This window comes from Gossypium hirsutum, chromosome A01 (assembly GCF_007990345.1).
Source record: "Gossypium hirsutum isolate 1008001.06 chromosome A01, Gossypium_hirsutum_v2.1, whole genome shotgun sequence".
Lineage (NCBI taxonomy): Eukaryota > Viridiplantae > Streptophyta > Magnoliopsida > Malvales > Malvaceae > Gossypium > Gossypium hirsutum.
This window is the reverse complement of record NC_053424.1, coordinates 7,531,618-7,553,359: the sequence shown is the minus strand read 5'-3', so window position 1 is coordinate 7,553,359 and position 21,742 is coordinate 7,531,618. Positions and strand designations below refer to the sequence as shown.

At 34.2% G+C, this 21,742-nt stretch overlaps 3 protein-coding genes across 12 annotated transcripts; 1 reads left to right on the top strand and 2 right to left on the bottom strand.

Annotated features, from left to right (window-relative positions):
* Positions 1-1,126: 1,126 nt before the first annotated feature.
* Positions 1,127-10,267, top strand: LOC107917758 (germinal center kinase 1). 6 transcript variants are annotated; one of them, XM_016847054.2, is made up of 21 exons: positions 1,127-1,389; positions 1,822-2,058; positions 4,115-4,171; positions 4,561-4,588; positions 4,676-4,798; positions 5,169-5,280; positions 5,488-5,525; positions 5,633-5,686; positions 5,963-6,031; positions 6,209-6,325; positions 6,447-6,515; positions 6,729-6,808; positions 7,008-7,136; positions 7,208-7,457; positions 7,867-7,959; positions 8,069-8,236; positions 8,651-8,781; positions 8,892-9,024; positions 9,589-9,713; positions 9,807-9,980; positions 10,090-10,267. In XM_016847054.2, exons 2-21 carry the CDS (start codon positions 1,964-1,966, stop codon positions 10,127-10,129), a joined length of 2,085 nt encoding a protein of 694 aa, XP_016702543.2. In that variant the 5' UTR covers positions 1,127-1,389; positions 1,822-1,963; the 3' UTR covers positions 10,130-10,267. The 6 variants fall into 6 exon arrangements, with proteins under 6 accessions (XP_016702543.2, XP_016702545.2, XP_016702546.2 ...); XM_016847056.2 differs by having other exon boundaries at positions 1,203-1,389; positions 7,211-7,457; XM_016847057.2 differs by having other exon boundaries at positions 1,227-1,389; positions 8,895-9,024.
* A 550-nt stretch (positions 10,268-10,817) lies between these two features.
* On the bottom strand, positions 10,818-13,736 carry LOC107917759 (serine/arginine repetitive matrix protein 4). The gene is made up of 3 exons (XM_041075297.1): positions 13,425-13,736; positions 11,243-12,955; positions 10,818-11,147 (listed from the first exon to the last, which is right to left on the bottom strand). The coding sequence occupies exons 1-3, from the start codon at positions 13,473-13,475 to the stop codon at positions 11,082-11,084; spliced, it is 1,830 nt and encodes a 609-aa protein (XP_040931231.1). The 5' UTR covers positions 13,476-13,736; the 3' UTR covers positions 10,818-11,081.
* A 658-nt stretch (positions 13,737-14,394) lies between these two features.
* Positions 14,395-16,410, bottom strand: LOC107916864 (protein yippee-like At5g53940). 5 transcript variants are annotated; one of them, XM_016846234.2, is made up of 5 exons: positions 16,111-16,410; positions 15,344-15,387; positions 15,003-15,111; positions 14,822-14,877; positions 14,395-14,756 (listed from the first exon to the last, which is right to left on the bottom strand). In XM_016846234.2, exons 1-5 carry the CDS (start codon positions 16,204-16,206, stop codon positions 14,645-14,647), a joined length of 417 nt encoding a protein of 138 aa, XP_016701723.1. In that variant the 5' UTR covers positions 16,207-16,410; the 3' UTR covers positions 14,395-14,644. The 5 variants fall into 5 exon arrangements, with proteins under 5 accessions (XP_016701723.1, XP_016701720.1, XP_016701724.1 ...); XM_016846231.2 differs by having other exon boundaries at positions 15,003-15,189; positions 16,111-16,404; XM_016846235.2 differs by having other exon boundaries at positions 14,395-14,729; positions 16,111-16,403.
* Between the last annotated feature and the right edge of the window lie 5,332 nt (positions 16,411-21,742).

The window sequence follows — 21,742 nt, the reverse complement described above, 5'->3', positions numbered from 1 at the left end:
TAGAAAATTTGTGTTTTTGAGAAATGGGACATCCGCTTTCTCTGTGGGTAAAAATAAAAATTTTAAAAATTAATAATGATTTCTTTTAAGTTGCATGATAGATAAATATATTTCCTTCATTGGATTTTTTTTTGTTTTAATTAGTTCTTTAAAAGAATATTTGTTAGTTTTAAGGATAAATATGTAGGGTTTTTTTTAAAAGAAAAATATTAGGTAAGAAGTGAATGTGATTGTTGAAAATAATTGATAACAAGTCAAGTTTTTTTTTAATAATCTAGAAAAATAAAATACGAAATTGGTATAAAAATAGATTAAATATGAAAAATGAGGTGTTTTTATAATAACTTTGGGTATCGCTCAAGACATTTTTTTTCAAACAAATAGGCTTGACAAGAAAAAAAAAAACTAAAAAAGTGAATTTTTTTATGTTTCTGCATGACAAATTGGCAGCACAATTAAAACTTTAAAAAAAATTTAATAGGAAAAAAAGTTGAAAGTTGTGGTTTCAACACTAGATAATTAATGCTTCATTTTTTCAATGGTTAATTGCAACTCGACAGCACATTCTTAAAATCCCACTCACCTCACTTTCTCTAAAACCATTTCTACTTCCAAGTTTTTAATGCTTATTACCAGTTTTTTATATTTAATCAAGGGTGTCACCAGATACATTAGTGGCACTAATTAAAAAAAAATAAAATTTTTTACTTTTTCAACTTTTTTTTCTTGTCAATTTTTTTTAAAGTTTGTCGGTGCTACTAATGTGTTAGGCAATATCCAAAGTTATTGTAGAAAACACTTGATTTTCGTATTTAATCTATTTCCATACTATTTTTGTATTTAATTATTTTTAAAAATACCTCAAATTTATTTAAAATTGTTTTTAAGAAAAAAGTAAAATACTTAAATAACCCTATTAATTTTTCACTTTTTGTTATTTAAAATATTAATTAATACTGATTTCACAATTCATATTGGGACAAATCTCTACCCATCCCCATAAAAATGAATTATGGCAGGACCAAGTTAAGTCATTGGGCATTGTTGAGCCACGTCATTGATATAAGTGGGCCGTCCTGTCTCGGCCCAGTTCAGTATAAAAGACATATTAAGAACAAATAAAAGCAGACAAAAAGATACGGGCTCATTTCATAGTATACAAACAAAAGAAAACGCAGCGTTTTAATTCATCCTCGATTTTTACCCGTAATACCAAGGAAGGAAAAATACCAAACAGAGAATTTCCATTAACAAACAAATTTTTATTTATATTATTTTTATTTTTCGATTTATGTCATAGCTTTGAAAATTCTTCTGTGTCTCTTGACGATTACAGAGAGTGACAAACATCGAAAGAACGAAAGAGAAAGATCTGCCAAAACCGAACAGGTAAAAATCAAAACGAAACAATAATTTTTTTAAAAGATCTTTTTTGTAAGACACGTAGGGGTGTTGTGATTTCACTATCGAGAGTGTTTGTGAAATTTGTAATGGGTAGTTGTTAAATTTGTTTGTAAGAATTCTTCTCGTTTTTGTTCGGCTGTCACTTCAACATATCCATTCTATCACCTAACAGGAAAGGAAATTTTATTGTTATGTGTTTTTCGGGGGGTTTTTATGTTTTGCTTTCATTGTAAGAGCTAATGGGCATTCTCTGATTTCAAAAATTTTTTTGGGGGGTAAACTAGGGGTTATTTTAATTGGGTTTTTAGATCTTAAAATGTGGGATTTACTTTGGGTTATGCTTTTTTTTTTGTTATTTATAGTTGTGTTTTTTATTTGAGGATATTAATAGGATTGCTTCTAAATTTCTTGTTCCAGGGATTGGGTTTTTGAGGCTGGTTTTGGGAATTAGGAAGTGGGCATCAAGTTCTCACTGAAGCATGCGTGGAATGTGAATGTTTGAGAGGGTTGAATTTAGGGTACATTTGCTCTTTGGTGTCCAAAGGGTTTGTATGCAGAAATGGCTGATATAGCAGGTCTACCAGAAGCAGCAGGGTCAAGGTTTAGTCAGTCGGAGTTGATTGGCAGAGGATCCTTTGGCGATGTCTACAAAGCGTAAGTCTATTGTTTTTCCATTTCATTCTTCATTACACCGCTTGAGCGCATTGAATTGTTTATTTACATTTTTGTCACAAGGAAAGAACTTAAAGTGAATGTGACAGTGTGACTTGTGATTGTATGTATTATGCTGCACGTTGTAGGATTTTGTTAGTTACTGGTGTTTGATAGGAGTAGATTAGTGGATTAGTCATAATTGATACTGACGCTATTGTCGAATTGAAATGTTTTAGAGTCCAAGTTAAAATACTTCATGCCCTTGAGAGCTGAATTTCTTTTTAATATTTAAATATAGAAAAAGAAATTCTTCCTGTGGGTGAAGGAAAAAGGAGCTTCAAAGGTTGCCGGGTATTGATCGACTAAGCTATATTAACTTTAAATTTTGCACTTCAATTTGGAGTTTTTGGAGACACCTGAGAACTGTGTGAGCATTATAATAACTTTTTTTATCTTTTTTTTTCATTAATAGCGATTTGATTCTGCAAAGTTTGACCTGTTAGATAATCCTGAGATAGTTACATCTATGGTAGGTCTTACTGAATTTTAGTTATGTTTTGATTTAAATCAGTGCAAAATGTCTACATTTACTTCTCCCTCCAAAACCGGGGGGGGGGGGGGGAGGAGGGAGGGACAGAGAATAAAATAAGAATAAGTTTTTGTCATGTGATGGAATCATGGAAGTTAATAATTAAGGATTAAATGGTTGTGGTCCCTCTGATACTGTTTCTTAAAAAGGCAGAAAAGAATAAATTTAACTGATAATCTATAACTGAAATGAAACCCACCCTTTACTAACCTATATATATGATCTCAAGATTAAAAAATACATTTTAACTTATCATAGATGCTATGTTTTGATTTAGAATTCCTGTTTATCATGTAAAGAAATTGACTGAAATTGTAATAGCAAAAATTGGAATTTTTTTTATTGTTGTCTATGTTTTACTTGTAAATTGTGATTGCAATGGTTTACCTTCCTTTGGTGTAAAATCTACTTGGCCAATTGGAATGTTCAATGATTTATTTAGCCCTTGTACGCAGCAATATTACTTCTTACTAATGCACAATAAAGAGAAGTTTGAAGACTTGGAATTTTATTGGAATTTATTATATAAGTTTTATTTAATTTCTAGGTTTTCTTAGGGTTGCATGTGTTTTCTGTTTATCTCACGTTTTATGGTGTAGCTTATAAGTACTTCTATTATTTCTGATTTTTGGTAGCTTTGGATCAAGAAATTATTGAAATTTGGAGTTTTGAACTTGAAATTTCCTAACCCTTGGTTCTCTCTGGTTTCTCCTTTTTCTCTTCAAATTTCATTTGTTCTGTTACCCTTTTCTACCAAATTTCTCTTTGACCTTTTTATTTTCGCTCTATTTTGCTTAGCCTGGATGCAGCACTTTTAAGTGGTACATAAATACTTACATTTTGAGTTATTAAGGTGTGCATGCATAGTTTGACAATCTTTTTGTGAAATTCAAGCAAAAATATAGCCTAATTTTCCTTGGTCTATTTTGTATATTATTGTCTTTTTATAGTTAGTGACTTCTTTTTATTCCTTTAGTAGTTGTTTGACTTCTTGTATCCTTTTAGATGCGGAATAGGTGTGCATACGAGTGAAAAAGGCAAACTTGTTCTTTTTGAGTTTACTAGATTAGACTGATATTTTCGAAAATGGGTACTGCTGGGCGGGTAATCTCTTTAATTGGACCCCCACTTTTTAACTTACCCTCTTATTTATTTTTTTATCTTTTTAATTGTTAACATGTAAAAGGAGTCTAAATTACCTGGGAACACTTTATGAAAATGGCTGTATATTAGTTATTTTAATCATGTAATATTTCAATACTTTTTTATTGATAATTGGTATAGGCCAAAATTGATTCTTTTAGAATGAGTTCATCTTATTTGACTGTATGACTGCTAATTGTACTGCAACACATCTATATGCCCATTTCTTACCTGTAATCATGTTGCATATGCTGTGGCTTTTTAAATCGTGAATCATGATTAATGAAAATGAGATGGATAGCTGATGCCTTTCCTGATTTGCAGGTTTGACAAGGAACTGAACAAGGAAGTTGCTATTAAAGTTATTGATTTAGAAGAATCGTAAGTGGATACCTTTGTTATATTTTCCTTGATTTATTCCTCATTAAAGTGTCTCATAGCAGGTGCTTGCTATAAGCAACAAAGTCTTGTATATGATATTCATTTGTTCCTCATCTTCCTCTCGTTTTCTATGTATGTGCGTGGGGTTTTATGGTGACAAAACCACCCTTGCTTTATGATTAAATTAATTGCACCATTAGTCTGTGCATTATCAGCAAAGCAAATTTTATTCCCTTTATCAACTTCATCCCTCAATGTGCTTAGTCAGCAACTTGCATGTGCCTTTATGCAGGATCAAGTAGATGGGGCAAGTAACAATTTCTTCCATAGTGTTTTTCCTTTTTCTATTTATCTGTTTCTTATGCTTGCCTTTGTTTTGTACTCTACAGTGAGGATGAAATCGAGGATATTCAAAAGGTATTACCTCACTTTCTTGTATGCTAGTATCCTATGTCTTCAATGAGTTGATTACCAGGTTTTTCATATGTTTCCTTTTTGTTCCAGGAAATTTCGGTTTTGTCACAATGCCGTTGTCCATACATCACAGAGTACTATGGTTCCTATCTTCACCAAACTAAACTATGGATAATAATGGAATACATGGCGGGTGGTTCAGTTGCTGACCTAGTAGGTTACTTCCATTACTTTCTTCTAGTTCCAGATTGCTAAATGTCAACTAAAGTATGTTTGCAAAATATTGAAGGCATTTCTGCCATCTTTTCTGTACTAGTGCTTTTAATTCCAATTTCAAGCCATTTTCATGTAGACCTTTGTGGTCACCCCCCCCCCCGGTTCTAGTGTCAGTACACAATCTCTGGTTTGAAAACCTTGGGGTGCCAACTGCTCATTTTGTTGTATCACGCCAGTTGCATATGAAATAGTCTTTGTCTGCTTATATTTGTCTCAGCAAACTTGTTTATTATCTGATCTGATGCACTATTGCTCCTGGACAACATTTAGTTTTTCTGGAAAGCTAACAATGATTGTTTATTTACAGCTCCAATCTGGCCATCCATTAGATGAAATGTCAATTGCATGTATTTCACGAGATTTGTTGCATGCGATTGAATATTTACATAATGAAGGAAAGATTCATAGAGATATCAAAGGTTGTTTTCTTCCGTCTCTTGATCCTCTTATAATTTATAAATACAGTTGTCATTTAAATAGAAGAAAAATTCTACATTTGGTTTTGGACTTGAAGAGGTTTCTTCAGATTATGTTTCATTTGTTTTTAGCCTTCATTTAATTTCTTTATATGTTTGGTTTTATTGAGTTATTCTTTGTTCCTCAACATTTTGCTATCACTTTTGCAGCGGCAAACATTTTATTGACTGAGAATGGTGATGTTAAGGTACTTTCCTTCCTCTCAAATTGGCTTACGTCAATGAATCTATGCATAAAATGTGTGAAGGTCTATGTGTTTTGCTGTTGGAAGTTAAATTTATGCCCCTGTTACAGGTTGCAGATTTTGGTGTTTCAGCACAACTAACAAGGACGATATCACGGAGGAAGGTACTTTATTTTTTTGGTTAAGAAGGACGATATCCAGGCTTTGTCTGTTGCAATCTTTTTAGTGTTAATTTTTTGTCCATATTTGTTTCTTTTATAGAAAAGCAAAGTTGACAAGTCTTTGATAAGTTATAATTCTTTTCTATTCTCCTAATATATACTCTTTATTGGCTAAATTAGTCAACATTCCTTTTAACCCACAGTTCATTATCTTTCTGATGACTGAATGGTGTCATTGTCATATGATCATCAATGAACTAATATGGTTGACAATGTTAGACTTTCGTAGGAACACCATTCTGGATGGCACCGGAAGTGATTCAGAATTCAGAAGGATACAACGAGAAGGTACTTCTAAAAGCTGTGTTTTGGAGTTTTTTCCCAAGTTTTCTGGCATGTTTTACTGCTTTTACCTGCCATCCATCTGCACATTCTCTTGCTTACTTGCACACAGCCTGCAATATCTGTCTGCTAGCCCTTGTTGAGTAATGAGCATTCCGTCACTGGGGCTCTTTGCTGATGCAGGCTGATATATGGTCTTTGGGCATAACGGTAATTGAAATGGCCAAAGGAGAACCTCCACTGTCAGACCTGCACCCTATGAGAGTTCTTTTTATAATACCTCGAGAAAATCCACCTCAGGTAATGTCAATAGTTTTTTGTTATATTTATGAAGTTTATAATGATTTATTCCATATTTCTTATTCTTGATGGAATTCTTGTGCTTTTCTGTTTAAATATATTCAAAATTTCTATCCTGCAGTTGGATGAGCATTTTTCACGTCCTATGAAAGAATTTGTTTCCTTATGTTTAAAGAAAGTGCCTGCTGAGGTATGGAGTTATGCTTTTGAATGTTTATTTGTTTAGCTTTTCTAGTTTACCCTGAACTCTGTAAGCTTCCAATTAAAGTGCGATGTTATCAACGATGTATTAGTTTTCAAAACTATTCTGAAGGGTATAAGATGAGAGATCTTGGCTTGATTGTCTTTACTTTTTCTGCTGCTGTAAAGTGCCTTGTGCTTTTCTTTACTCTGTTTATTTCAGAGGCCCAGTGCCAGAGAACTTCTCAAGCATCGCTTTATCAGGAATGCTAGGAAGAGTCAGAAGCTTCTTGAGAGAATTAGGTGCCCACCTCGTACTCAGTGTTTAATAATCTACATGTTGGAACTTGTATCTGACAGTTTTGAGGTGTCAATGCACCCTTGAAACTAAATTATGCATATGGTTTTAGTTATGTTTCTGAAATACCATGACAAGGGGATGTTAAGTTCAAGTACATTCTTCCATTGGCTATTGTAGCTAAGATGCTTTTTGTGTTTTTAGAGAGCGCCCAAAGTACCAATTAAAGGAAGATGCAGAAACCCCCAGAACTGGCCCCAAAGCTGTAGGAGAGTCAACTGACACCGTAAAGGTGAAAAGAGATATAAGAGGTGAAGAAATCGTTCGAGCTAGGTGGGTTAATCTTGTTAATCAGAAGTACTTTATTGATTTTGATGGGATTTTTGCTGACTTTTTCTTATCAGCAGTAATCAGGGAAAAATATTTAAAAATGTTGGATGGGACTTCAGCATTGGTGGACCAAACAGTACGGGTACTGTCCGAAGTGCTGTACGACCACCACAGGTTAGAGAAAGGAAAGTAGAAGTTGCTAATAATCAAGCTATACCAAGAACTCCAGAGAGTGGTAATGCGCCTGATGAATTCCCAGAAAATTCCTCTGGAAAAGCCACTAGAGATTCATACTACAATAAAAATCAAGATAATAACTACGATGTAAGATTCTCTCTCTCTCTCTCTCTCTTTCATACAAATAGGGTGGAAACAGTACTTGAAGCAATGGCAAAATTATTTTGCAGCATGGCTTTTGGCATCAAAACCTAATCCAATGGGATGATCTATATGCGCTTCAAAGACTTGTTTTTCTGAAATTAACAGGGTGAAATTAAGCTTATGACTAAATTCACTTGCAATTTAATAACGTGTATACTTTTCTGAGAACTCTTTTTCTGTATGCTGGTGATGGGGTCTAGAAATTAAATTTTCTTGGCTGGATTCACCAATCATTTCTGTTAAGCTAGAGCCAGTTTCATATAATCTGTTGTTTGTATGCCTCTTTACCCTTAACTATATGTTCCTTTTACTCTCAGATCTTGTCACATTGTTTTTGTTGCTTTATTCTCAGGATGAAATGTCTGTCAACGGGTCAGGAACAGTTGTCGTAAGGTCTCCTAGAGGATCTCAATCATCTGCATTGTTAAATGACCCAAGCTCTCTTGTAAGCTTCCTTCACTTCTTTCACAGTATCTACGCAAAACTTTTAAGTAAATAAAATCTCTGTTCCCATGCCAGCCATTGATTTTATTAGATTTCAATGTGCTGTGTAGTATAGCAGCACATATGCTTCTACTGAAGATGCTTCTACCTTTGGAACCGTTGTTGTGCGTGGCCAACATGATGAATCTGATTCTCCTCGAACTCCAAGATCCAGGCTAGGAATTCAAGAGAGAACTTCAAGTGCATCAGTTGAAGATAGTGCATCAAATCTGGCAGAGGTTGTTTTTGTTTTTCATCTTTCTTGATCAGTTTTTACATGTTGTAAACCATTTTAGGTACTTCTTATTTGGTTGTGAATCTCTATCAAAGGGCTGTAGAGTGCATGTTTCATTGATTATATTGATATGTTTTGTGATATTTGTATTACTTCTTGTTCTGACTTTTTACTATCATATACGTCTAACAAACTTGTTTGATAATTTCATGTTTTACTTGTTCTAGATTCTGCCTACAATCAAATATATAATTGTCTAGCTGGAATTTTCCTAAAACCTTTTATTGTATGTCATATTTTTAATTGGATACCCAAATTCATCCTGTAGAAATATGAATTCGCCATGGAACTTGAATTATAGATTCAGTGTATGATCGTGGCCTCTGTTGAAAAACTCATCTTCTAAATGTCAATTCAGGCGAAAGCTGCAATTCAGGCAGGGTTGAGGAAAGGAAATGCGAGGGATAGGTCTGGACTGAGCAAGATCAATTCCCCTGGGCAGGAAAATAGAAGAAGAGATCAAGTGAGCAACAATTCTGATTCTTCCAGGTAAGCCTGATAAAGAGCTAACTTTCAATGTTTACAATGTTGAGAATTTTATATGGCTTCAGTTATGATTTGGTTGTGTTACTACCTCCAAGTATTATTTTTTTTTCCAGAAGTTCTCGTGACTATTTTGATGCACAAAGATTCTTTCCACGATCACGTCAACCAAGTGATGATGAAGAAAATGCCAAGATAATATCATCATCTGTGTCACTATCCATGTTGCTTATCCCTTCCCTAAAAGAGGTGCGTGCTACTTGATGTTTATTTTGCATTTCCCTGCCAGTTAGTGCGACAGAAGTAACTTTGAAATATTCTTCATATTTTAGCATCTTTACCTTAGAGGCTGTATCAAGATGCTTTTAATGTTACAGATTTATCTATGTCGAGTAAGCAGTACATATAATGAGTGATTCATATATTGATGAGAGGGGAATGAAACAATAACCCATACAACTTCAATGAGTAGATAATAAATAAAAATATTTTTCAAAAGATAGAATATGGAATAATCCAGATAGGTTATTGAAAATGGTTTTGACTAGTAGATCTACAGTTGTTTTGAAGTAGAGGAGCAACTTAAAACGAGTAAAATCTGGAGGAAGCTGGAAAATTTTGATCAAATTAGTAAATAAGGTCCTAGTTCCTGCCTGTGTCCTAGATAGAGCGCACCTGGCAAAACTATGCATGTTTCTAAGCTTGATTGTGCACATTTATGCTTTTACTCGATCCCATCATCCGAACATGGTTGCATTTTGAAGTTACTTGCTGTGATGCTTACTTACATTTTTCTTAATGTATACAAAATAGGTCATTCCTGATGATTCAGAAGTATCAGTTGTACGTGCAGTTACTAATTCCCTCATAAAAATGGAGGGTGCAAAGCCTGGATCTTGTGAAGCTCTTGTTCGCAGGTTGCTCGAGCGACTGGCAAGGTTAAAAATTTCTTATCTCACAGTATCATCCCTTTTGTATAACTGGTCTTGGTCCTTTAACTTGAAGACTAAAACAGAGGTAAACTTTTGCAGCTCAAAGGAATCGTCTATGAAAGATATGCAGGAACTAGCAGTCCGCTTGTTCAATAAGGGCAAGACAACTTCTGAAGATACACAAACTCCAAACATGGAAATCGACAGTAAAAGAAAACAGCAACTTAATTCAAATTCCAACTTGAGCCCTCTCGCGAGATTTCTACTTTCCAGGTTGGTTAAAAAATATTGCTCCTTTAACAAAAGGATCCTTGTTTTAGAAGATTAAATCCAACTCACACTCTGCTATTTTTAATGGCCCAAAACTGTTCATATAATGCAGGTGGCAAAACCAAACATCGCGCGATCTCAACCCATCATGAAGGGAAAAACCAGAGATGGATTATATCTGTTTTTGTAGTCTGTTTACAGTTCTGCACTTCTTTTGATTTTGATGTACATAACATTGTGAGAAATTATGTATTTTTGCATCCATTATGATTAAATCTTCTATTTTTACATTTTTGTTATGGGGACAACATTGATGTATAATTAGATTTTGCAATTATCGCATTACAATATGTAATCTCACAAACATTAATCATTCATTAAAAATAATCTCTTTGTATAATCTTTGCACAATGAGTTAAGAGTTTACAATTTTCCACTGTTTAATTTTCATGAATGAAAAAGTAGGCAACCATTTGCCCTTTATTCAATTATTTCATTGTTTAATTGGATAGTTTGATATCAATTACCATAATTTTGAATTGAAAACATGCATCCCCTTTCTAGCAGGCTCAATGAAGGATTATTCAGGTGGTTCACTAATTTTTCATGTTCCTCCAGCTAAGGTCACTGATCAGATTCGTTTAGATATCCAATCTTTTTGGCCAATTTTTGGCCAACTTTGATAGTTTGTAATTAAACTATCCTGTTATTATTACCAAAAAAGAAAAAAAAATCTCAAATAATTAAATTATTTATATTGTGTTCATGTTTTATTTGTATGATCATATTGTATATAAAACTATCAAGTACGTGCAGTAAAAAGAAAGAAAAAAAAGCAACTATCCCCAGAAAGGTACATCTAATATTTAAGCGAGCTAAAATATTACAATGACAACGATGCTAGCATAACATACTGCCATCAATTACTTCAATTCTTCTAACAAGCTATGGCTGCTGCACTAGAGATGAATCATAAATCATTAGGTCCATTATCATAATTTAGTCCTCTAAAACTATCAATAGCATTGCAATAGCAGCCAAAATTGTAGTTATCTGCTGCAGTTCTCGGGTCATCCAAATCAATCCAATAGGTAACAGGGAAGCTCAGCGCTTGAGCTGTCTCCTAGCCAAAGCAGGGGCTCGCTTCGGAATATAGACCTGGTAACTCACCTGCAAAAAGAAAAAATAAAATAAAATAAATTCAACAATATTATGATTGACACTTAAGAGATAGATAAATCCATACTACCGGGTTAAAACCTAACCTGTACCATTTCCCCACCCCGCATTACTGACATTGTCTTTTGTTGAAATTGTGAACTATCTTTGGTCTCATCTTCCTGTTTATCTGAGCTAATGTTTCCAGAAGAAGTTGGCTTATTGCATGTATCGTTAACTTTACTGCCCAGATTGCCACATTCATGGGGGTTCACACTTTGGGAACTACTATCATTCACGCTACTCTCAGTTACCGACTTACCTTGAGAAGATTCTAGTGCAGCAGAATCTTGTTTTTGGGTGCTATAAGTATCAGGTGGCTCCTGTCCTGCTCGCAATTTAACAGATTTCAGCCTATCAGAAACAGAAGCTGCATTCTCCTCGGAGGGTTTTATGGTTTGGGTGGTTTCTAAACCACCCTCATCCACATTACTATCGGTTACCAACTTGGCTTGATAAGGTTCTTGGGTGGAAGCTTCTTGTTTCCGCATAGTGTGAGTGTTAGGAGCTTGAAGACCGGTTTGTGACATAACCAACTTCGGCTTATTAGTAGGAACAGAAGTTGAAACCACCCGAGCCAATGGGGGAGCAAGATCACTCCCGACAGTCTCGGAATATTTTCCATCACTCATATGTTGAGTGTTCCTATCATTCTTAGGAAGGGCAGATGAGTCTCTTCTAACCGGAGACTGTCTAATCTGTTGGCTCACTTGGCTTGTTATCACCATTCTACCATCATCTGCCTTAGGGGCTGTAATCTGAAACGAGTCAGTGTTTACAGAAGACAGTGTTTTAACATCAGCAGCACTATTATTGTTTGGAATAATTGGAGGATTAATGTTTTTCTGGAGCCCACCATGAAACTTTTTCAAGTTCTCCAGTGCACGCTGTCTTAAAATCAATTCAATATCACCACCATTTAAACCATCAGTTGCATTCGAAACATTAATTTCCTCGATGCTGCTCGTTCTGACATTAGAAACTTCTACTTGCTCATCATCTGGAGGCCTTTTCGTTTCAGATACAGCATGGGGATATTGCTGTAACTCTCTCCGATTACAGCCATCATTGCTATCATTGCTCCTACAGGATGGGTAATCATCGTAATCATATACATCTTCTTTAGGCTCATCAGCAATCAATTCTCTGCTGCTTTCATTTTCTCGCTTAACAACAGTAATAACCGATTTCAGCCGCCTCGTGTTGCTCTCTTCCATTACTCTCTCCTCAATTGAATGATCAGATCCTTCATTATATCTACTACAAGAAGAACAACTCCTTGATCGGCCCTTACTCCTTTTGCTTCTTCCTTTAACCTTCTCCGACCTACCATATTTCTCCCTCCTTTCTGATCTGCCCTTTCTCTTCTCATATCCACTCTCGTCGCTGTCACTCGGACAAGTTGAGCAACTCAAGGACCTACTACTACTACGAGAACTCATAATCACATCTCTTGTAGACTTTTTCCTCTTACTGGTTCTCTTCCTTGATCCTCCACGTTTCTTTATAGGAGAATTCTCACTACTTTCCCTACCGGAGGACCGCTTTCTAGCTCTCTTCTTTTTACCTTTCATGTCCTTCCTATTACGAGACTGGGACCTTTGACTTTTATAATCATCCTCGGAACTAGAGGATGAAATAGATACGGTACTTGTCGAATCACTATCATCTGAATAAGAAACAGAATCATCTTGCCGATGTCGAAGCTTCTTGGATTTGCTTTTCTTGCCCTTAACCTTATTTCTCTTCCTCATTCGCAACTAAAATGAAGAATGCACATACATACATACATTCATACATACATAGGGAAAGAAATTAAGAACCCGTTTTCACCCTAACTTTTCATTTAAACGTTAATAAATGCTAACTTTACTTACTAAAACAAGGATTATCTAATAACTAATTAAAAACACCATATTAAGTACAAACTAAACCAAAGTTCAAACTTTTGATTTTATAGGAAGAAAACACCAGAAGTACCCGTCCAAATTTCTCAACTTTCACTTTCCTGGATTAGAAACAGTTCAAAAATTTCCAATCTTTCTAAGGAGAAAAAAAACCAAAATAAGAATGAACCTAAAGATTTCTTTCATGTTCCTACACATCCAAACAACGGGTAAATCTTTAAACCACTAAACTACAAATTGCAGGTCATAATTGATCAAAAATTTAACCGCAAAAAAGGAAATTTGATTCAAATTTAAAAAGGGGGAAAGGAAAAGAAATTACCTGAGATGACTTTTTGGAACGTTTTTTCTTCAAAGAAGATGATTTTCCCATATTTGATTCTTGTTTACATTCCCTTCTTTATACCGTTTCTCTGCAAGAAAAACACACACACACACACACACACACACACACAAAAGAAAAAAAAAGTAGGAAAGAAAGGAAAAGAGGAAAGGTTAATTTATGAAAAAATTAAAGGGAAAAACAAAAGAAGAAGGAGAAAAAAAAAACGTTTATTTTTTCTTAAAAAATATTATTTTTTGGAAGAGTTCGCCTTTGCCTGGCAACCTTAATAGACGGATAAAAACACGTTGGCTCTTGACATGATCAAACCGGCTTGTCGTTTTAAAGGTTCTCATAAACCGTTTTACCTAAAGTAATTCATAAGTAAATGACAAACTTCTCTTTTGTTTTTTTCTTTTTCATGATTTAATTAATTAAATATAAATTTATAGATTCGTTAGTTTAATAAAATAACTTAATTTCAAAAGCTAAGTAAAAAAAGTAAAGGCAAACTCATTAAATTAATGCTTAACATTCTTTTTTTGTTATTTTGGTTTTTTTTTAATTCTTTTCGGATAACTTTCAAATTTTAGTTAAATTATTTTTATATTGAACGAAAAAAATTATTGAATTATTAAAATTCTATTGACATTGATATAAAATCCTACTTAACATATCAAATGTACTTAGTTATAGATATGAAAAAAAAAACTTATGAACATCTTAGAATTTTTTTTAATTTTTTTATTAATTTATATATATATTAAAATTTTATGAAGTACAATGCCATTGTCTTTAGAATTTAAAATAATGTAATTTTTAATAATTTTCAGACTTATTTTTCATTTCTAGTTAATATTGTATAAAATAGGTTATAGCGTATAAAATGAAGAATGAAAAATAGTTTTGAAAACTGAAAATTCCAAACTTTGATTGCAAACATGAGGCTAATAAAGGAAATGGTCTCAACTAAAAAAAGGAACTTTGATAAAGCCTGAATCTTGAGTTATATGCATGCCCAACAGAACATAAGAATGTTTGTACCAGACACATCATGGAACTAACATACAAGTACTTTGTCAGATGGATCAAGTTGCAAACACCAAATCTTCCACGCCAATTTCTTACATTATTTCCCTGCATATATGTATGTACATACATTACACCTGCTGCTACTATATTATATTTCTAGATCTAGCTCAGAAACAGTGGTTTACATCCTACGCGTCTTCGCCATCGCTCATACTAGGACGGGTATCAATGTATACTTCCGACGAGAAGTCAATTTCATCCACGATCCTTCCCCTGTCCGATGCAAAAGAACGGACTAACCTATATGATGTTTCCATTGTTAAGAAGAAATGAAGGAACCAAAAGGCTAAAGAAAAACGTTTTACCTCTCAAGAACAAACTTTCCTTCTTTGTACTTTTGACTCTTCTCATGCGCAGCCTCCTTCAAAGTAAAGACGAAAGTTAGTTAGATTCGATTATGAATACAGTCTTCGGGTGCTAGATTTGCTGTCAATCTTGAATTATCTGAAAATGTGTGTGTGTGTAAGTGTTTAAGACGGGAATTACGTATTTCCAGCCAACAATTTGTCCACAACAGCAGCAAAATATATCAGCCACAGTATGCATTCCAGATAGCATCACCCTCTCTTCCAAGGCTCCAACTGTTATGTTCACCCTGGAGAATGGAATTCTAAACAATAAGCGATTCAAAGCTTCAAATGTCGCGCACTTACGAGACTTTGAAGATTCATTGCTTTTGTAAAGATCGTGATGGTGTAATAGGAAAATTTCAGTATTGCACAGCCAAGAATAAGGTATGAGATCCGGATAACCAAATGAACATTCCATTAAAGAAAAAGGGAAAAGAAATCAGTCAAGCAATCTTCGAAGAAACTATGAGATCTTACGCATTATTGAAGAGGTAGGCTTTCCCCCGGCGACAATGGAAAGACTGAACAAATGGAGAAAATTCGAAAGAAGTTGTTAGCATGGAGTACAACTATGCATTGCATACTGTTAATATCAAAATTTAAGGACACATAATTGATACATCAAACTAAAGCTCATTGGAAAAGCAAATAAACCTTCAGGTTTAGTAATTTTAAGAACATAATTTTAAGAACATAAAGGCTCTTAGCTAAGGCATAAATGATTGCATCAACCCAAGAAATTTCCCAATCTTAAAAGAGGATGAGGTCTTTTGGTGAAACTCTTGTTATGTCCATGAGTTCCACATTTGTGATTTTAAATCAACAGAGACAAATCAAGTTCCTAATTGACAAGTAAATGGAATCCTAATCTTTACTGAAATTTCACATTTTCCCCCAATTCCCCAAAATCCTAAACTGTGAGGTTCTCCTATTTAATCTTCCCTTAAATGGCAACTACATTTGCACAAAACACACATATTCATTTCACAACCTATCATCAACAACCCATCATAAAACCAATAGTACTGTTATTGATCATGTTTCTAGTGTTACCTAGCTAAAGACAACAGGATCCAAACATCAAAAGTTGTCAACTTTAAGCTTTCTTTCATCAATAATAACTACAAGAACCAACTTTTACTACCAAAACATAATTTTTAGATGATAACTGCAAAACAAATGGCTCAGAAATGAAAAACCCAGAAACACAAAGGAGATAAAGAGAAGAAAATGAAAGTTGGTACCCTGGAAACAAGATCATCAGGGAGAGCCAAGTGAGTTCTACAAAACTTGCATCTATAAGACCTTCCATCAAGCTCAACCACAAATATCCTTCCCATTTTCCCTCTATATATATATATATATTTTTTTTTTTCTTTTTGTTCTTTACACTGCTATGGCAAAATCTTGGATTCTAGTTTCTACGATGGAGAAAAGGTATTAAAAGAAATTGTGGAGGGGTGGGGATTAGATGACATAATAGGGGTGATGATGATAAAATGATAGGTGGTGATAATGATTGTGGGAGTTTTGGGGTAAAGCCCATGAAAGGGTTCAACTGTGGTTAAGTACTTAAGTTGAATTGGGCTTTTGTCAATCAAGTTTAATTCTAGATCCATGACCAAGAATCAAACAAAAAGGATAATAAGTCCATCTCTAGTAAGAGATTAAATTTTCATAAACAACTTGCTGTAACTGTAAAATTTTTGGCATTTTTCATTCAAAGTTCTTTTCTTTTATGATTTAGTTTCCCTTTTTTTGGTGAATTTATTTTAATAGAATCTGGGTTGGAAGCTTTGGTGAAAATTTTGACGGTGGGGTTAATTTCTAAAAAAAATTAAAATGTTTAAAAAATTCATATAAATTAATTTGTAATATTAATATTCAATATGCTAATATATAATATGACTAAATGTAAAACCAATCATATTATTGTTTTCATTAAAGTTTTTGAGGTCAACATACAATTAGCTCAAGTGTTGGAGTGGACTTCTTTCTCAAGGATTTGGATTAAGATCGAATTTTGATGATAGCATTGTTAGGAGGCTTTACTTGAATGCCATTCTCGGCACAAACAGAACTAATATCATATCATAAAATAAATGAGAACTCCTACAATTATATTAGAGAATAAGTTTTTATGATGCCAATATATAACTAGTAGTTTTTTTCATAAAAAATAAAAGTCACTTGAGTGCTTTTTTGATATTACGATAGTGCAATATATCAAACACAATATGAACACAAATACAAGATTGACGACAATCACACTAGCTAACGATAATATCTAAACGAAACTGCTATTTTTAATAATATTCAAGAAATTTAATATTAAAAAATAACCGATTGTAATCCTTTTTAAAGATTGTATTAATCAATCTTTAAAAACCAATGTTAATAATATTACTCAAAATATTGAAAAAACCATCCTAATAATAAAACAAAGCCATAATATTATAAAAATTAATCAACAAAGTTTTTTTTTAAAAAAAAAAGAAAACACATTAGTATTTGATTAACTTTAAATTATTTTTTAAAAATTATTTTTTTAATCTTTCATAGTATATGTTAAAAGTATAATTAAGTTGGTAATATCTGTCAATCGAATTCAAATTTAATTATAAAATTATTAAAATTTTATTATTTAAAAAGAATAAATATTGGTTTAAAATTTTTTTATTTTTTTATATAAATGAAATTTTGTTATTAATACACTAAAAAAACATCAATAATAATGCAATATACAAAATGCTTTTTTTAAAAAACAATAATAATGTAAGAAAAGGATTTGAAAATCAATAATATACAAAATGATTTTTTTAAAAAATAATAATATATGACAAAATCTAGAATAAGTAATGTATATACATATATAAAAAAACAAAATAAATCACATGAAGAAAAGTTTAAACATAATAATAAATAATAATAATAATGATAATGACAGTAATAATACAAATAAAAACAATAATAATAGCAATAATAGAAATAATAATACTCAAAATAATAATAATAATAATAATAATAAATATAAGACTCAAATTAATTAATTGTATAGTAAAATGGCAAAAATAATCGAAAAGGGACCACATTGAATTGAAAATGGAAGTTTTGGGGCCAAATTAGAAATAAAAGAGAGGGGAGGGATCGAATTAAAACACACGCAAAATAGGAAGGGACCAAGAAAACAATACCCCTTTCCTCTAAATGCATCGTTGCCAGGGGGGACCAATTTGAAATTGCAGCAAACCCGTGAGGCAAATTTAGAAATACAAATAACTTTAATTGTAAAATCATAAAAAATAGGAGGGACCAAACTGGGAAATAGACCATCGCTTAAAAAACACACGGATCTCCTAGCGGGTTGGGTCGGTCAGACGGGCAAGGCTCAAAACGTCACCGTTTTGGGGTATAGAAAAATAGGCCAAAACGACGTCGTTTTGGATCCCCTATATAAGTCAAATTTTCCTTTAAAAAAAATCATTTCACTTTCTTTTTTTAAAAAAAAACTTTAGCATCCTCTCAACTCTCTCCCTCCCCTCTAAGCCCGGCCATGGTTCCGACGCCGGAAAAAGGAAAACCCCCTCTTTTAAGCCCTTTTTTCGAATAAAGCGTAGCTTTAGGGTGTTTTAGCCAAAAATCGAAAAGAAAAAAGAGATAAAAGCACAAAAGAACCCCTCGATCTAGGTTTTTTTTTAAAGAAAAAAAGGTTGCCTTTCATCGGAGGTGACGACCTCGGCCACTCTCAGTGGCAAAATTCGAAGCAACGGGTAAGCTTCTCCCCTCTCTTTCTATTATTATATATGCACTAATAACAGTAACTAAAATATAAAAAATCACCTTTAGGGTTTTTGTATTGAATTTCTCTGAGTATATTTGTGTATGCAAAAAAACGTCCCCAATACAATCATTGTTTGGGCTTTTTATAGCTGAAAGAGAAAGGAACAAAAACGAAAACTTCTTTGCTATGCTGTCCTTCTTTTTGCGTTTGCTTGCAGGTACGTAGGCGAGCATGCCACCGACGTGGCGTGGTGGAGCGGCGCACGACGCGGAGGAGTGCCGTTCGGCGCACGAGGGAGGCGTAGGCAACCAACCTAGGTGCGGCGCACCTAGGGTTTTCTGTTTTTGCTGGTTGTGGGTTAGTGCTAGGTGGGCTAGGGTTTTGGGCCTAGGTCTTTAGTTTGGGTATTTAATTTGGGCTGTAATTTTGGACTAGTTTAGTTATTTTGGACTTTGTTTTTTTATTTGGTTTTGTTTTTGGGCCCAGGTTAAAATTGGGCTCTACAGCTGCCCCTCTTTGCTTGTTGTCATGGAACGAGAACGGAGCAAAGACTTTAAAAGGGCCAATTTTGCCCGGTTTTACTAGTCTTAACTTCTTGATACTTCTTTTCCTCACGTAGCCTTGCTCTAGCCCACTGTATCTTCAGGGGTACGAAAATTATTGCTTTTGTCCATTCAAATGTAATTTCAGGGAAAAAATATTTGTAGTTTCGATCTACTTCACTGGAACTTCAAGGAGAATGGAACTGGTAATTCCAACCTGCTCCACTGCAACTTCAGGGAGATAAGGTTGGATATGATCTGTTTATTTAGCTTCAATCTATTCCTCTGCATCTTCAGGGAAATAAAATTCGCTATCTTCAGTCTGCTTCACCGCAACTTTTAGAGAGATAAGACTTGTAGCTTAGATCTGCTTCATTGTCGCTACATGGAGATAAGATCCACCGTCTTCGATCTGCTCCACTACTGCTTAGGGAGATAAGATCTGCAATTTTCAGTCTGCTCCACTACAACTTCAGGGATAAGACTTGTATCTTGAGCCTGCTCTACTGCAACTTCAGGGAGATAAGTCTGGTGGCTTAAATCTGCTCCATTACCGCTACATAGAGATAGGATTTGCAATCTTCGATCTGCTCCACTACTGCTTAAGGAGATAAGATCTGCAACTTTCAGTCTGCTCCGTTACAACTTCAGGGAGATAATACTGTATCTTGAGCCTGCTCCACTGCAACCTCAGGGAGATAAGGCTAGTGGCTTAAATCTGCTCCATTGCCACTACATGGAGATAAGATTCGGCGTCTTTGACCTGCTTTACTACTGCTTATGGAGATAAGATCTGTGAATTCACCGGTATTGCTACACCGTCCTCTAGGGGACATGACCTGTAGACTCGATTTCATATGCCTATGTTTATGCCAAATGATTAGGATGCTATGATTAGAATGAATCAAATGCTTCGAACCAAAATGTGATATGAATGATATGAATGTAGAAATGTCATGAGAATGATTTCTTTTTAAATGTTTAAAGTGTCATCACTCGTTATTCACCAGAGCTTTATCACCGATATATTATGCTGTCTTCTTTAGTCAGCTAGTATCTTCGATAGAAAATCATCTTCTTCAATCCAACCCACTGCAACTCAAGGGTATAGGATTTCAATCCTTCCATCAATTTGGTCTATTACACCATTCCTCGGGTGTTATGACCAGATGTGTACACCCGATATTTGCATGAAAGAGGAATATCATTTCTCTTTTCTCAAGAATGATCCCCTTTTATACTTGAGTTGACCTCGCTCGTTTCCATTATTGACGCGATATCTTATCTTCTTGTTCAACCGATATCTTTAACTGAAAATTCGAAGAGATAATCTCAATTTGGACTTAAATATTGCGAACCCTTAAGTTGGGTAAGTTCTAAACAATAGTCATGTTTCAGGTTCCTGCACAGTTTATAAACTTCTAGAGTAATAGACAAAACTCCTTTTGTGAAAATGTTATTAGTCCATTAATCCTTATTTCAATACGAGCGCTTGAGAAAGATTATAAAGATAAACAAAACTAAAATTTATTAGGAACAAAATTCAAAAAGAATGGATTAATCAAAGAAAGTAAACATTGCCGAAATACAAAAATAGGAAAAGGAAACAAATAAGTGCCCTAGATATCGTAGCCTGAGCTTCTTCGTACAAACTCTTCGAGGACCATTTTGACCTTATCATGTGCATGGGAGATCCAAAGTACTTCGTCGATGCCCCAAAATGTAGTATACTTCCTCTTCGTTAATTCAAGCAGAGCAAGACTACCACATGCCTCATCTTCGATCAAAATTTGAACTCCCTTTTCGGGTTTTCAATTTAAAACTCCTTTGGTCTCAATGTGCCCTTTACGGGTTTTTACCTCGGCCTCTCCTTTTTTATTTTTTTTAGGCGCCCTTCGCAGGTTTTCACCTTAGCCTCCTTTTAAGTGAAGTACCTTTTAACTGAATCCGAATTTATTGGGTTAGGCAGGCTCCTACCATCCATCTCCGTTAATATCAACGCTCCTCCAGAAAAAGCCTTCCTTACCACATAAGGCCTTTTCCAGTTTGGCATCCATTTCCCTTTAAAATCTTTTTGCATAGGAATGATCTTTTTTTAATACCAAGTTCCCCTCATGAAATACCTTAGGGCAAACCTTTTTATTGTAGGCTCGCATTATTCGCTTCTGATACATTTGTCCATTACGAATAGTTTTTAGCCTCTTTTCTTCAATCAAGTTCAGCTGATTATATCAAGATTGGATCCATTCTGTTTCGTCCAGCTTCAACTCTGATAAAACGCGAAGAGAAGGAATTTCAACTTCAATGGGCAAAACTGCCTCCATCCCATAAACCAATGAATAAGGTGTTGCCCCAGTAGAAGTTCTGATAGATGTTTGATAGGCATAGAGAGCAAATGGTAACTTTTCATGCTAATCCTTGTAGGTCTCAGTCATTTTCCCCATGATTTTCTTGATATTTTTATTAGCTGCATCAACTGCACCATTCATTTTTGGGGGATATGGTGACGAGTTGTGGTGCTTAATTTTAAACTGATTCAGACCTCCACTATCA